Source organism: Sarcophilus harrisii, chromosome 1 (assembly GCF_902635505.1).
Source record: "Sarcophilus harrisii chromosome 1, mSarHar1.11, whole genome shotgun sequence".
NCBI classification, from domain to species: Eukaryota; Metazoa; Chordata; class Mammalia; order Dasyuromorphia; family Dasyuridae; genus Sarcophilus; species Sarcophilus harrisii.
The window spans coordinates 460,708,080-460,723,239 of record NC_045426.1 but is presented as its reverse complement, the minus strand read 5'-3'; the positions used below and the strand labels follow the sequence as shown (position 1 = coordinate 460,723,239).

The 15,160-nt window shown below is 33.5% G+C and overlaps 1 protein-coding gene across 6 annotated transcripts in view; it reads left to right on the top strand.

The window, feature by feature from the left end:
* Window positions 1-15,160, top strand: part of CHD7 (chromodomain helicase DNA binding protein 7) — a 227,968-nt gene that overhangs the window by 166,037 nt on the left and 46,771 nt on the right. For all 6 annotated transcript variants that reach the window (XM_031946368.1, XM_031946366.1, XM_031946369.1 and 3 more), the window contains 5 exons: window positions 1,434-1,517; window positions 4,499-4,636; window positions 4,723-4,844; window positions 5,185-5,428; window positions 14,023-14,199. In XM_031946368.1, the coding sequence (XP_031802228.1) occupies window positions 1,434-1,517; window positions 4,499-4,636; window positions 4,723-4,844; window positions 5,185-5,428; window positions 14,023-14,199 (765 nt within the window). The remainder of the gene's footprint in view (window positions 1-1,433; window positions 1,518-4,498; window positions 4,637-4,722; window positions 4,845-5,184; window positions 5,429-14,022; window positions 14,200-15,160) is intronic.

The window sequence follows — 15,160 nt, the reverse complement described above, 5'->3', positions numbered from 1 at the left end:
AACTCTTAAGTGAAACACTCCACTATAGTTAACATTTTTTTTTTTTTTTTGCAACTTACACTCTTAGAAAACATCCTTGGATACTAAAAGGTTAAATGATTTGTATCAGAGATAGAACTTGCTTGAATCTAGATCTTTCTGACTCTGAGGTCAAGTTTCTATCTGTTTCAGTACAGCACTTCTCCCTTTTAAAATAAATAAAACATTTGCATTTTAAATAAGCTAAACATTTTATCAAACCCTTATCTTTGACTTAAAATTTTCCTTGTAAACCTCAAAGTAGTTGAGATAAAACTTTACAGTTTTGCTTATTTATCCCTGATTTGTAATGAAAAATATCAAAACAGGAGTGTGTATGTGTATATGTATATATATATATATATAATTGTATATTTATATATACACTAGCTCCTCAGACTTCTTAATTTACCTTGGCCTTATGTAATATAATTCCATTTTTGTTAACCATGAAACTATCTTTTCAGCTGACATATCAAAGTCTAAGGATCAAAGATCAATGGTTTGTAACATGTTTAAAAATTTTTGAAGAAATCATAATAAATTATGGCAGCATGTGCCTGATTATAAGCATGCATAAAAATGACAATTTTAATTAAAATGTATTATTTGTTTTCTGGCCAAAACTTTAGTAACTAATCTGTTTTGTCTCAAGAGTAACATAAGTACTCTTCTTTTAAAAGTTGCTCTTTCTTTATATTTCATAACTTAGCCAGTAAACTACACTTCTTAGTAATTTTTTTAAAAGAAAATTTTAGGATATTAGCCAAAACTTAAAAATCCATTTCATTATTCCTTTTCTTAATGCCTTGCTCTTACACACTATCAATACAGACAGATCACAAAAGAATTTAGAGCAATGAGAAGAAATTTTTTTTGTAAGTGGGATATCAATATTGATCAGTAAAGAAGAAGTAACAAATGATGAGCTTTATGTATGTAAAAATTGTGAAACGGCAAGTAGTATTTTAGTGCTTTTAGTTTTTAAATAATATTCTGTAAATGGTACTTCTAAAGCAGATAGACAAATGCAGTAGTTATGATAATCTGATATCACTTAGTGTACATGGCTCTAATTTCTTTATTGCAAGCTGTAGTTTCAAGAATGTTAAATGCATTGCATGCTATAAGCCTTTTGGATTGCTCATTAGTGAATTGTAATTTCACACTTCATTTAAAATATTCTTAAACATTCTCTCACAGTAAAAGGTTTCACACAGTAATTAAGAGGCCCAGTTAACAAAGTCTGAGAAGTCTGATTTCCTCACGGGGAATGATCTTGCTGAATTGTAGCTTTTCAATTAACATATTGAAGTTTGCCAAATATAAATTTTGTTTTGCCATGACCCAAAATATTATTGCTTGTGAAGAGTATGATATTGAAAATAAAGTGAATTTTGTTGTTATTTTTATAGATCGAAGATGAACTTTTTAATCCAGATTATGTAGAAGTTGATCGGATACTGGATTTTGCACGAAGCACAGATGATAATGGAGAGGTAAAAGAAAAAAATTAGCTGGGCCGAATTTTTAACTGAGTTTGTATGTTGGTTGTTTAGAATAAAATTTTGACAACATATATATTTGTGTACAAAATAAAGTATGTAAACATCAAAAGGAATTTCAGACTTCCCCAAGAGTAATAAATTATTGTTCTATTTACAGTATTAAATAAATAAATTGTTGAGACAAAGATAGATCAGATCATGATAAGCAATATAATGTAGTGGAAAAAGAATTGGACTTTAGGACACTGGGGTTTGAATGCTATCTCAAATACTTGTTAGGTATATAATTGAATAGTTACGTGACTAGTTATGTAAGCAAGTCACTTAACACCTCAGACCTTTAGATTCTTTATCTGTAAAGTGGAGATAATAATATTTGTACCATTCACAGTATTGTTCTAAGGCAAATGCTTTATAAAACTTTGTGTCATATATACATAGGAACTATTTTTAACACACTTGGCCTGAGTTTAATGTTTATTTCTTCATTTCTGGTATGGTGAACTCTAATAATGTATAACAACTTACAACCAAAATATACCTCCAACTGCACACACACACACACACACACACATGCCCTGTTATATGTTACTTTATAATCCATTTAATTTGAGTTGTTTATAAAATAATTCTTCTCTATGAAGCCAAACTGCTGAATATGTTCATTGAAAAAGAACTAGGTAAGATTCATTAACATATATACTAGCGTACTTGTTAACTTCGTTTTGATCATCTGATTGTTGATCCTTAATGATAATAATGTTAACAATAATAATTCCCATTTCAATAGTGATGTAAGGTTTCCAGAGTGTTTTTTCACAATAGCTCTTACTGCTGCTCAACCTCACCAGGTTTTAATATGACCCTTAATTCATCAACCAAATGCAATTTTGGTCCACAGTGGATAATACGGGAAACTGATTTACATAAAACATCACTTAGAATACAGCTACCTTACTACGATGTGTTTACTTTTGCAGAATTCGATCTAACTATAAAGATTTTTTTAGTAAGGAAAAGATCAATAAATGCATGCTGGTCTTCTGCTCTTTTGTGCATTGGAATGTGCCAGCACTAGTCCCTTTTTGCTTCTTTATTTTGCTTGGATTTCATATCAAAAGTTTTGGGTCAAATGGCAACTACCAGCATCATCCTTAATCATTGTTTGGAAGTTATTGTGGTACTATCTTTTCTGGTATTTCTTAAGTGCACTAAAATGGTTTCTGAGCACTTGTACAAAGATGGAGATACAAACTAGGAAAATATCAAGTTAGAAGTCTCAGAGGCTATATTACCAAATACCGGGAATGGCTTGGTATCATGTTTAGAAGTTTGAGAGTTTGTAGCAGAATATGAAGGTCATCAAACCATAGTTTTTTTCTTTTTCTTTCTTCTTTTTTTTAATAGCCTTTTATTTACAGGTTATATGTATGGTAACTTTACAGTATTGACAATTGCCAAACCTCTTGTTCCAATTTTTCACTTCTTACCCCCCACCCCCTCCCCCAGATGGCAGGATGACCAGTAGATGTTAAATATATTAAAATATAAATTAGATACACAATAGGTATACATGACCAAACCGTTATTTTGCTGTACAAAAAGAATCAGACTCTGAAATATTGTACAATTAGCCTGTGAAGGAAATCCAAAATGCAGGTGGGCAAAAATATAGAGATTGGGAATTCAATGTAATGGTTTTTAGTCATCTCCCAGAATTCTTTCACTGGGCGTAGCTGGTTCAGTTCATTACTACTCCATTGGAACTGATTTGGTTGATCTCATTGCTGAGGATGGCCAGGTCATTCAGAATTGGTCATCATATAGTATTGTTGTTGAAGTATATAATGATCTCCTGGCCCTGCTCGTTTCACTCAGCATCAGTTCATGAAAGTCTCTCCAGGCCTTTCTAAAATCATCCTGTTGGTCATTTCTTACAGAACAATAATATTCCATAATATTCATATACCACAATTTCTTCAGCCAAAACCATAGTTTTTTTCTTGGGGGAAAGAAGAACCTATACAAACAGTGTGATGTGGTAGGTGGTGTTGGGGTTGGCTTTAGAAAAACCTGCCCTGCCTATTATACTAGATATGTAACCTGAGAAAATTATTTTATCTTTGCATATATTTTAAGTAAAGCTGTAGTTTAATCTACCAAGAATGATTTCCTTTTGAAGGAAATTCATAGACTCAAAGAAACAGATTTGGAACTCAAAGGGGCTTTATAATTCATATAGTCCAACTTGTTCATTTTACAGATAAACAAACTGAGGTCTAGAGGTTAAGTAATTTATTACAAGTTCATATAAGTAGTCTTTAAGTAGCAGAGCACAGATTGGAACTCAAGTCTTCTAACTTCTGATCTATCACTGTTCCTGCTATATCAATACCACAACAACTACTACATCTTCCTCCCCAAACCAAGAAATTATGGGTCTTTTCCACATTTGCATAATATATAGACACTTTAGCATTAAGATGAAATTATCATTTGAATATCCATTTGTGACTTTTCTAAAAGGGAAAAGAGAATATTTGTGAAGGTATATATAGCATCTGTATAGACAGGATTGTATTAAAGTGTCAGTGTGGAAACTAGGTTTATAATCTTGATGCGATCAAACATTTTCTGTTCAGGCAGAACAAAATAATTATTAGACTTAGTAGCATGAATTTTTTTTACATAATTTCTTTTGAAAATATCTGTGAATTAAATAAAAACTGAAATGAATATAAAACAATATACTCAATATGGCATTTGGTTTCAGTCTAGTATCACTACCATCATAGAGGATGATGCTTGGTTCTTTTTGATGTGAGAAAGCATTTTGAAATATTTTAACTACTTTTCCCAAACTTGATTATCATAGTTTTTCTAGAACGAGTAGCATATGTAGATGGTAAAGCTTTTTTTCCAAATAAAAAAATTAATCTAATTCTGACTTATTTAAACTATTAATCACAAAGCCTGTGACTCATTATCTGGTGAAGTGGTGTTCACTTCCATATGAAGACAGCACTTGGGAGTTAAAGCAGGACATAGACCAAGCTAAAATTGAAGAATTTGAGAGACTGATGTCCCGGGAACCAGAAACAGAACGTGTGGTAAGAATTGACTCAAAACAGTATTTTGTAGCAAAGTAGTATGGTATTTGAGAAACCACTAATGGGATTTGGTATGTTTAAATTAGGAGCGACCTCCTGCTGATGATTGGAAGAAATCAGAAAGTTCCAGGGAGTATAAAAACAATAACAAACTCAGGGAATACCAGTTGGAGGGAGTAAACTGGTTACTTTTCAATTGGTACAACACGTAAGTAGAGGTTTCTTTGTTTTTTTCCTTTTTCTCTCTCTAGTTACACCTGTGTCTTATTTAAAAGAATTTCTATTTCATATAATCTTTAAAAAACAAGATTATTTATGTTAGAAATGAAATGGAAAACCAATGCCTAATATTCAGAAATACACATTCTAATGTGTTATTAATAGATTTTTTTTATTTCTTGGATATTTTTCTGATTGAAACTCAATTATAATTATTTATGTGTTAGCCAATGGCCATGTAGTCACACATTTAACATTATAGTCATTTATGTGTTTTGAAAAGTATGTGTACCTATTAATTAATTTTTTTGTTTGTTTGATTTTCCCAGGAGAAACTGCATTTTAGCAGATGAGATGGGTTTGGGAAAAACTATCCAGTCCATTACATTTCTCTATGAGATATATTTGAAAGGAATACATGGCCCTTTCCTAGTAATTGCCCCATTGTCCACAATCCCCAACTGGGAAAGAGAATTCCGTACCTGGACGGAGTTGAATGTGGTTGTGTATCATGGGAGTCAAGCTAGTCGCCGGACCATTCAGTTGTATGAAATGTACTTCAAAGATCCACAGGTAAAGTTGTATGTCTTCTTTCCTCATGCTCACTCTTAAGAATTAAGCTTTGGGCTTGCTCATTTGGGACAATAGAGAGTCTGTTGGATTGAGGAATTTGCTTGAAATTGCTTGCACAGTTTAATTATTTTACTGTATTTCCTGGTCATAGAAGCACAGACTTATTTTTCCCTTCTTAGAGGGAATTACAGGAAAATTGAATTTAATAACTAGAAAAATCTATGTATCAATAAATTATGAACAAAAAAATTCTCCTTACCTTTCCCATTTCCTTCTTTTTTCCTTTTCTCTCCTCCTCCACCTCTTTACCTCTTCCTAGAAAAATCAGTTTCAGAAATCTGGGTTCAAATCCTGGGATTTCATCTCTCTGGGCTTGTTTTCTTCTCTGTAAAATGAGACTTTTCAACCAGGTAACCTCTGAAGTCCCTTCCACATCTTGGTTTATAATCCTTTCTTTTCTTCTTTTCCCTCTTCTTTATCCTTTCTTCCTGGTCAGTTTGGAAGGCATTCTCTAGGGGAGGAACTAAGTGATCCATTCTTTGCTTTATATTGTTAACATTTGTATTTGTGACTTAAATTATAGCATAGTTATCAAATTTGTAGATAACACAAAGTTGGAAGGCATTGCTAATGAAAGGCTAGCCATTCAAAAATATTGAATGAAATATTGAACAGGCCAGAATATTGGACTGGGGAGGCAGTGTGGTACAGTGGAAAGCGCCATAGTGCTGGAGTAAGAGGACCTGAGTTCAAATTATACTTCTTACACTTAATACTTTTGTGATCATAGGCCTAAATGAAAGAATTGGGCTGGATGGTTTCCAAGATCCTTTCCTCTGGTGGCTGAAAGTGAAAAGGAGTTAAGAAGACTCTTGATGAGAATGAAAGTAGAGAATGGCTTGAAACTTGACATTAAAAAATATAAGATCTTGACAACAAGTCTCATCACTTTCTGCCAAATAGAGGGAGGAGAAATGGAAGCATTGTCAGATTTTATATTCTTGGGATCTTTGAATCTTGTAGATGACAATTGAAGCCTGAAATTAAAAGATGCTTGTTCTTGGAAGGAAAGTTATGGCAAATACTAATAAGCAGCGATATCATCTTCCTGACAGAGGTCCATATAGGCATAGGTATGATTTTTTCCAGTAGCAATAAATGTCTTTTAAAATTCAGACTATAAGGAAAGCCGAACTTTACAGAATTGAACTGTGGTTCTGGAAAAATCTTGAGAGTCTCTTTGATAGCAAGGAAATCAAACCATTCGATATTTAAAGAAATTCATTCAGACTCTTCATTGGAAGGTCAGATAGTGAAGTTGAAGCTTAAATACTTTGGCCACATAATGAGAAGATGGGATTCATTGGGAAAGACCCAATTTTGGGAAAGATTGAAGGCAAAAGAAAAAGATGACAGCAGAGAATGAGATGGATAGATAGTATCATGAAAACAGTAAACATGGAGTTGGACAGACTTTGAGAGAGAGTGGAGAAAAGAAGGGCCTGGTGTGCTATGATGCATATGGTTACAAAAAGTTGAAGTTGCTGAACCAAGAGGTCCCTTCCATCTCCTGATCTGTGATTGCATTAGATGAAACTTTAGGGAAGGAATACATATTTGTATTTGGGTTCAAAAATCAATTTCAGAAATACAAGGTATCTGAGGTATAGCTCTGAAAAAGAGATGAGGTTTTAAATAAATTGTAAAGTCAATGCAAGCCCAACAATGTGGCATGGGAAGCAAAAAACCAAATATGATCTTGGACAATAGAGTGTGCAGAACTAGGAATAGAATAATTTTTCTGTACACTGCCCCAGTCAGACCATATCTGGAGCACAGGAAAATTTTAGGAAAGAAGTTAATGTGCTGGAAATAATTCAGAGGAAGACAACAATGATGACAGCCTCTAGTAATTGTCATATGAGGGTCACTTAAAGGAAAGTAGAGTTAGGGACAAGAGAAGTTTCTAGGTAAAGTCAAATAGCATGGTTATTGTCTTTAAGTATTTGGGGAAAAAAAAAAATTAATCAGTGGAAGAGAAGTGAGTAGGTCTGCTCTTTTCCTCCCCAGAGGGCAGAATTTAAAACTATGGGTGTTGATTTTAAAGAGGAATTTAGGCTCAGTTTTAAAGAAAAACTTGCATCACTATTATAAATGCATCAAAGGGGAATGGGTTAAGGTAGGAGGAAATAGGTTTCTTTTCACTGAAAGTCTGTTACTCATCTCGTTTGTTGTAGAAGGGATTTGTGTTTCAGGATAAATTGGATTAGACAGTCCCTTCCAACTTAGAGCCCTCCTTTTTTTCCTTCTATTCCTTCTTTCCTCCTCATCTTTTTTTTCTCTCCCCTTTTCTTTCCCTCTTTATACTTTTTACTCCCCTCCTTTCTTCTTCCCATTTTAGTGTATTTCTACCTTGATTATCAGAGAATTGTTCTTAGTAAAGCTGGCTACTAAATAGTAAATATATCTTATTACAGTGATGACTTTTATTTTGCATGCCTAAGGGAGCACTAAATGGAAAAAATCTTAATTGGGAATGTAAAGATGATAATTTATTACTTGAAGTGAAAGATATTAAGATGTGCAAATCCCACAAAATTATATGTAGTGTTGAATCCCTTTCCCAAAGGATGTATACTTAATACTGTGAATTGGAAGGTATTGATAGCAAGACATTGTATGTAAAAAGGAAGGAGAATAATGGATTTTAAATGTAATTTTAAATTAGAACTTATTTGGAAGTAGCTGCTGAAAAAAATTCTTTTAAAAGAACCTAGAAATGAATTAAGTAAAAAAGTAACTTATTATATCTGTTATTGTATAAACTTTCTTATTGTTTAAAAATCCAGCCTAAAGTAGAAAATTTAACTGTTTGATTTTTTTTTTTTAATCAGAAATAGCTCAAAGTTAGCTCAATAGGCAGTCTTTAGCTCAACAGTTTGGTATAGTGCCAGACTGATGTTAATCTACGTTAGTAGATTTTTCCTTACTTTATATACCTTAAAGGGTCCAAAACTAGCTGCTACTTCACTTTTAAAAGCAAAAGTTTGAAAAAACTATAATATTTCTACAAAAGACTAAAATCTGCTAAAAGGCAAATTATCATGAAAATATTTCCAAATAAATATTAGGATATAGGTGATAAGATGATAAGAAGGCTTACACTGTCTTCCTAAATAGATGTGGAGGGAGGGAGGAGTATTTGTATAGTAGCTAGGTGACTAGCCTTGGAATAACTAGCAATCTGATTCAGATTGTTCCTCTGTATATTCTGACTGTAAGTTTTTCAATGTCTTGAGCTACTTTCTAATACTGTTACAGATAAATTTCTGATCTATCTCTTTCATTCCATGAAATTTCCATACTGTGAATTCCATATACTAATGAAATGACAATGCCAGACTAAAAAAAAAAATTATTTATATATACCATAAGTAGACCCATATCTTTACCACAGCTACTTGAATTTGATAACATCTAACTGTGTGTTCTTGGGCAGGTAATAAAACTTTACTGGGTCTTAATTTCTTCCTCTTTAGCCAGGTGTACTAAGTGATCTATGAGGTTCCTTATAGATCTAAATTCATAATCCCCTTATCTTCATATGACTTTGTGTTTCCCCACTTAGTTCAAATGAAAAAGAAATTATGTAAGGGAGGAGCTAGGTAGTCCAAAGATAAGAATCTTTTTGTTCTTCAAAAAGGTCTGTGTGAGATCAAAACTTTTCTGTTCAGCAGTAAAAAACATAGCATCTTAGAATTGAAACTCTCAAAGGTTTATAGCAAAAAGCTCATCCCTGGATATGAGGAATCAAAAAAAAAAAGATGACTTCCCTGTTTTTTTCATCTCCTATTCATTCTATAAACTGCTGTCTAAATCTTACCAACCTCACCTATTTCTTAGATCTCTTTATCTTGATTTTTAGGGAAGTCTGTAGTTATTTGCTGAGGCAAGATGTGATAACAAGGAGAGCAAGGAAAGACAAACTCTTGTTATTCCTATACCACTCCAATATTCTGCTATCCTTTCTAAGAAATATTGGTTTTCTTTTTCATTGTAGCTAAATTTTAATTTATTCTTTTGTATACATAAATTTAATATTGAATGCATGATATAGAGGAAAGAAACCTGAATTTGGAGATAGAGGAAATGGTTTTGAGTCCAAATTGACAATAAGCTCTGTGTGTGACCAAGGCTTTTTTTTTTCCACAAGCACATTGGAATTGTCTTTGATCATTGTATTGATTAGAGTAGCCAAGTCTTTTACAATTGATCATCATTATGGTAGTGCTGTTATTGTGCCAAATGATCTTCTGGTTCTTCTCTCATCCTTTTGCTCCATTCTTAAAGGACTTTACATTTTGGGTTTTTTTCCTAGAAACAACCTCCCTCATCATTTCTTATAGCATAATAAGTCTCCATCATAATCATAAGCTCATAGGCACATCTTGTTCAACTATTCTCAATTGATGAGCATCCTTTCAGTTTCCAATTCTTCATCATCACAAAAAGCTGCTATAAATATTTTTGTACACACGAATCTTTTCCCCTTTGAAGTATAGACCTAATATTGCTGGGTCAGAGGGTTTATACAATTTCATACCCCTTTGGGTATAGTTGCAAATTGTTCTCCAGAATGGCTGAACCAATTTACAATTTAACCAACAACATATTGGTACACTTATTTTTCCTTATTTCCTCCAACATTTGCCATTTGTGATAGATGTGAAGTGGTACCTCAAAGATGTCTTGATTTGCATTTCTAATCAATAGGGAATTAGGCCACTTTTTTTTTTTTTTTATAATTATAGATAGCTTTGGTTTCTTACTCTGAAAATTGTCTGTATCCTTTGATCATTTATCAATTGGGAAATGCCTTATAAATTTGACTCAGTTACTTATATATTTGAGAAATGGGGCCTATATCAGATAAACTTTTTGTGAAAGTATTACTTCATTGCCTATGGTATCTTTTTTTTTTTTTTTTTGGCTGAGGCAATTGGGGTTAAGTTGACTTGCCCAGTGTCACACAGTTGGGAATTGTAAGTGTCTGAAGCCATATTTCAAATCAGGTCATCCTGACTTCAGGGCTGGTGCTCTAGCCACTGAGCCACCTACCTGCCCCTGATACCATAAAAGATATGGTATCTTTTAGCAAAATGTAATTTTCCTGATTATTCCTTTTAATTAAGTCTATTAATGGCTTTTGCTTTGTTTGAGATGGTGAGTGCCACCCCTGCCTTTCTTAACTTCAGCTGAAACATAATAGATTCTGTTCCAACTGTTTATTTTGACTCTATGTGTCTTTCTGTTTCAAGTGTGTCTCTTGTATTTTGTTGCATTCTGATTTCTAATCCATTCTGTTATCTGTTTCCATTTTATGGGTGAACTCCTCCCATTCATATTTACAGTCTTGATTTCTGTGTATTTAGCTTCAACCTATTTTCTTCTGTTTACGCTTCTTTCTCTTTTTTCTTGTTTCTTCTCCAAAGTCTGCTGTTTTTATCCACTGCCTCCCTTAATCCACCTTTATCCCTTTCTCATCCCCTCCCCTGCACCCCATATCTCCTACCACCTTTCCCTTTCTATTTCTCTATCGGGTAAAGTAAATTTTTATACCCAGTTGAGTGTGTGAGTATATATATGTATATGTGTATTTATATGTGTGTATATATCTATATGTATATGTACACAATACAAATATACAACCACCATTTTTATCCTTTTCTCCCTCCATTATAAAAATTATTTCTTGTACACCTTTTATGTTAGAAGGTTTTTCCCATTCTACCTCTTCTTTCCCCCATTTCTCAGTCATCCTTCTTTCTCATTTCTTCACTTTTTTCTTTTAGATCATCCCAACATAATCAATTCACACTCAAAGCCTTTGTAAATGTGGATACATTCTAACTGCCCTAATAATGATAGAATTCTTAGCAATCACATATATAATCTTTCCATTTTTTATTGCATCTCTTAGGATTACTTTTTCATGGTTTCCTTTTTTATGCTTCTTTTGAGACTCATGTTTGAATGTCAAATTTTCTATTTAGCTCTTGTGTTTTCATCAGGGATACCTGAAAGTCCTTTATTTCATTAAATATAATATTAAATATAAAAAAAGGATTATTCCATTTTGTTGGGTAGATTATTCTTCATTATAATTACAGCTACTTTGTCTTCTGAAATATTATATTTCAAGCCCTCTACTCCTTTAATATGGAAGCTGCTACGTCTTGTGTGCTCCAAAATATTTAAATTGTTTCTGACTGCTTGAAATGCTTGCTTTTTGATATGAGTGCTCTAAAATTTGGCTATAACTTGGGGATTTTCATTTGGGAATCTCTTTCAGGAGGTATTCGTGGATTTAATGGATTTTTCCATTTCTATTTTACTCTCTGATATAAAATGTTGGGGTAGTTTTCCTTGATAATTTCTTTGAATTTGATGTCTAGTGATCGTAAATTTTAGGTGGTCTGATAATTTTTAAATTCTCTCTCTTCAATCTAGTTTCTAAATCAGTTGTTTTTCTGGTAAAATCTTCTTCCTCTTCTTTTTTCATTGTTTTGACTTAATTTTATTGTTTCTTGATGTCTCCTGGAATCATTAGTTTCTAGCCCAGTTGTAATGTTTAAGAACTTATTGTCTCCAGTGATCTTTTGAACCTCTTTTTTTCATTTGACCAATTCCATTCTTTTCTTCAGTTCTTCAGTAAATTTTTGAGTCTCCTTTTCCCCATTTGGCCTTTTATTTATTTGTTTGTTTTTGCTGGCACAATTGGTGTTAAGTGACTTGCCCAGGGTCACATAGCTAGGAAGTGTTAAGTGTCTTGAGACCACATTTGAACTTGGGTCCTCCTGACTTCAGGGCTGGTGCTCTATCCCACTGCGTCACCTAGCTGCTGTTTTACTTTTTTAAGTTCATTTCTTCACTGAATTTTACCTCTTTTTATCATTAGATCAATTCTGTTTTTAAGGTGTCATTTTCTTCATTTTTATGTCTCTTTTATAATTCTCTTTTCATCATTTTCTTATATCACTGTCATTTCTTTTTCCCTCTAGCACTCATTTCTTTTTGTTTTTTAAATTCTTCCAGGAATTCTTGTTGGGCTTGGGTCTAATTAGCCTTTTTCTTTGAATTTTTGGTTGCAGCTTTCCCCTCCATAGTGTTGTCTTCTGAGATTATGTCTTGATCTTCCTTTCATGAGTAGATTTTTTTATGGTAAAATTATTTTTGTTGTTTGCTATTTTTTCCAGCCTATTTCATTGACTTTGAATTTTAAGCTAATGTAAGGCTCTGATCACCTTGGGGTGGGGAAGCATTATCCCAAGGCTTTCTTGTTTTTGTTCTTGTTCTTGTTCAGGCTTTCTTGTGCTGCTGTCTTCAGAGCTAGTTCTGGGGGTCTGCAAGTTTTCAGTGCTTTCAAGGAGTTGTGTTCCAGGGAGAGGTGTGTTCAATTTTCTCATGGTTTACACTTTGGTGTTTATCCAGGAAAGGCCCCTGTTCCCCTGTAGCCATAAATACTCCTGGCCTTTGAATTGGGACCAGGTCCCTTAGTCTCCCAATGTCGCAAATGTTAGTGCTTCTCTCTGCAACTCAATCCAGGGCCTCTGTTCCCTTGTAATTGACTGTAAGCACTCCCTGTCTTGGAACTGCAGCCTAGAATTATGTGTGGGTAATAGAGTTGCCAGTCAGCAACATCTGCTCTCAGTGTCAGCAAACGGTCCCTGATAATCTTTTTCTGACCAATTGGCCAACTCTCTTACTGTCTCAGAGTGGAGAGTTCCCAAAGCTGCTGTTGCTACAGCTTCTGTAGTGGCCACTTCCAAGGCTTGCACTCTGAACTGGCTTCAACCCCAATGTCACAGATTTGTCCTGCTAAATCCCTAATTTGTCTATGTTTGGGAAAATGATTCACACTGATCTTTTGTTTGTTCTGACACTCTAAAATTTGATTTAAGGAGTTATTGGAGGGGAATGTTGGGAGTGTTCATCTGAGTTGCTGCCTATATTTTGCCATCTTGGCTCCTCTCCAGTACAATCTTAGAATTGGAAGGGATCTCAGAGGTTGACAGTGAAAAGAAAGCATATAGGCTAATCCTTGTATATGAAGAAGCAAAGGAAAGAATTCATAGAGAATTTGTTTGGACTAAAAGGTATCCTTGCTCCTAAGCTCCTAAAGTCTTGATTTCTGACCATATCCTTTGAAACCTTTGTCCTTGACCTTCACCACAGGAATCATCTCTGGTGACTTGGAACTGGAGGAGACTATACAGTAACTAGGAGGGAAGGGGAGATATATTAGTAGCATCTGAAATGTGTACTTTCAATAGATTTTTCTCCTAGAAATATTGTTAGGCACAATGTTAGCATAGTTCTTTGTTTCAAATACATTGTGAAACAAATTTGTTTTTGTGATTGAATTTGGGAAAAATGCATAGCCTTGTTCCTGTAGGGAAGTGAGTTACAAATTGCAATGAATTTTTGCAACATAACCTTTTTATAAGTGGGGGCTGCTTATTCTTAAAACACCATATTTAATCTGTTTTATTAAACTGCAAGTTAATGTATTAAATAAATACTCTCATTAACAGGGTCGAGTTATAAAGGGGTCATACAAGTTTCATGCCATCATTACTACATTTGAGATGATCTTAACTGATTGTCCTGAGCTGCGGAACATTCCATGGCGCTGTGTAGTCATTGATGAAGCCCATAGGCTGAAGAATAGGAATTGTAAACTGTTGGAGGGACTTAAAATGATGGACCTGGTAAGTATTTATCTAGTGTCACCATCCTTTAATATGGAAAAAAAAAATTTGCTCTTATTAGTAATTACTAACTACTAAACTACTAACTACTATTACATCATGTATGACTAAAAACTACTAACATCATGAATAGAAATCAGGAGATTCAAGTTAAGGCTATGACTTTGGTTTGTGATTACTCTATTTACAGAATCTACTGATGGTTGTGATTAAGCCACTGACTGTGGCAGTGAGTCTGATCTTCTATTAAAAAAAAATTCTTGCTTTTCCTGGTGGTATGATTTGGCAATGGCAGCTATAATTTCCCAAGAGACCATAGAATATAATAAGCAGTATGGCAGCATGGAAAGAGTACTGGCTATTTAGCCAGAAGACCTATTACCCATGGGACTTTGGACACTCCCTAGTCATCAGTTTCTGAACCTGTAAAATCAAGGAGTTGGACAAGTTTGCTTATGACATTTTGTTTTGTTGAAGGTTTTTTCCCCCCAGATCTAAATGTATGATAAAAATGTGAACTTAAGTTACATTGAAACTAATGTTTAATATTTATTTCCCTAAATTAACTTTTTTTTATAAAATTGATTAAAAAAAAAAAAACTTGGGAAGTAATCATCCATATTTTCTTATTGATAGAGGAAAATATTCTACAAATCTCCTGAATTACCCTCCTGAACATTGAGTCTATTAAGATCTACAAGGAAAGCGATAAAAAAAAAAAATCTACCATTCTTTCCATATGTGGGAGTGGGTCAGAGAGGGGAGATATATGTGTAACTTTTACCCCTTTTTTCTTTCCTTTCCCTTTCTTTACTTTATCTTACCTTTCTTTCAAACTCGGGTAATTTTTTTCACTTTATAAATAAGTTAATAGCTTTAATTTGAATTCCTTGATTTCTGTGTAGTGATAGTAGTCTCAAATTGATGCTCAATTTTAACAAGCCAATATAATTTTTCTTCC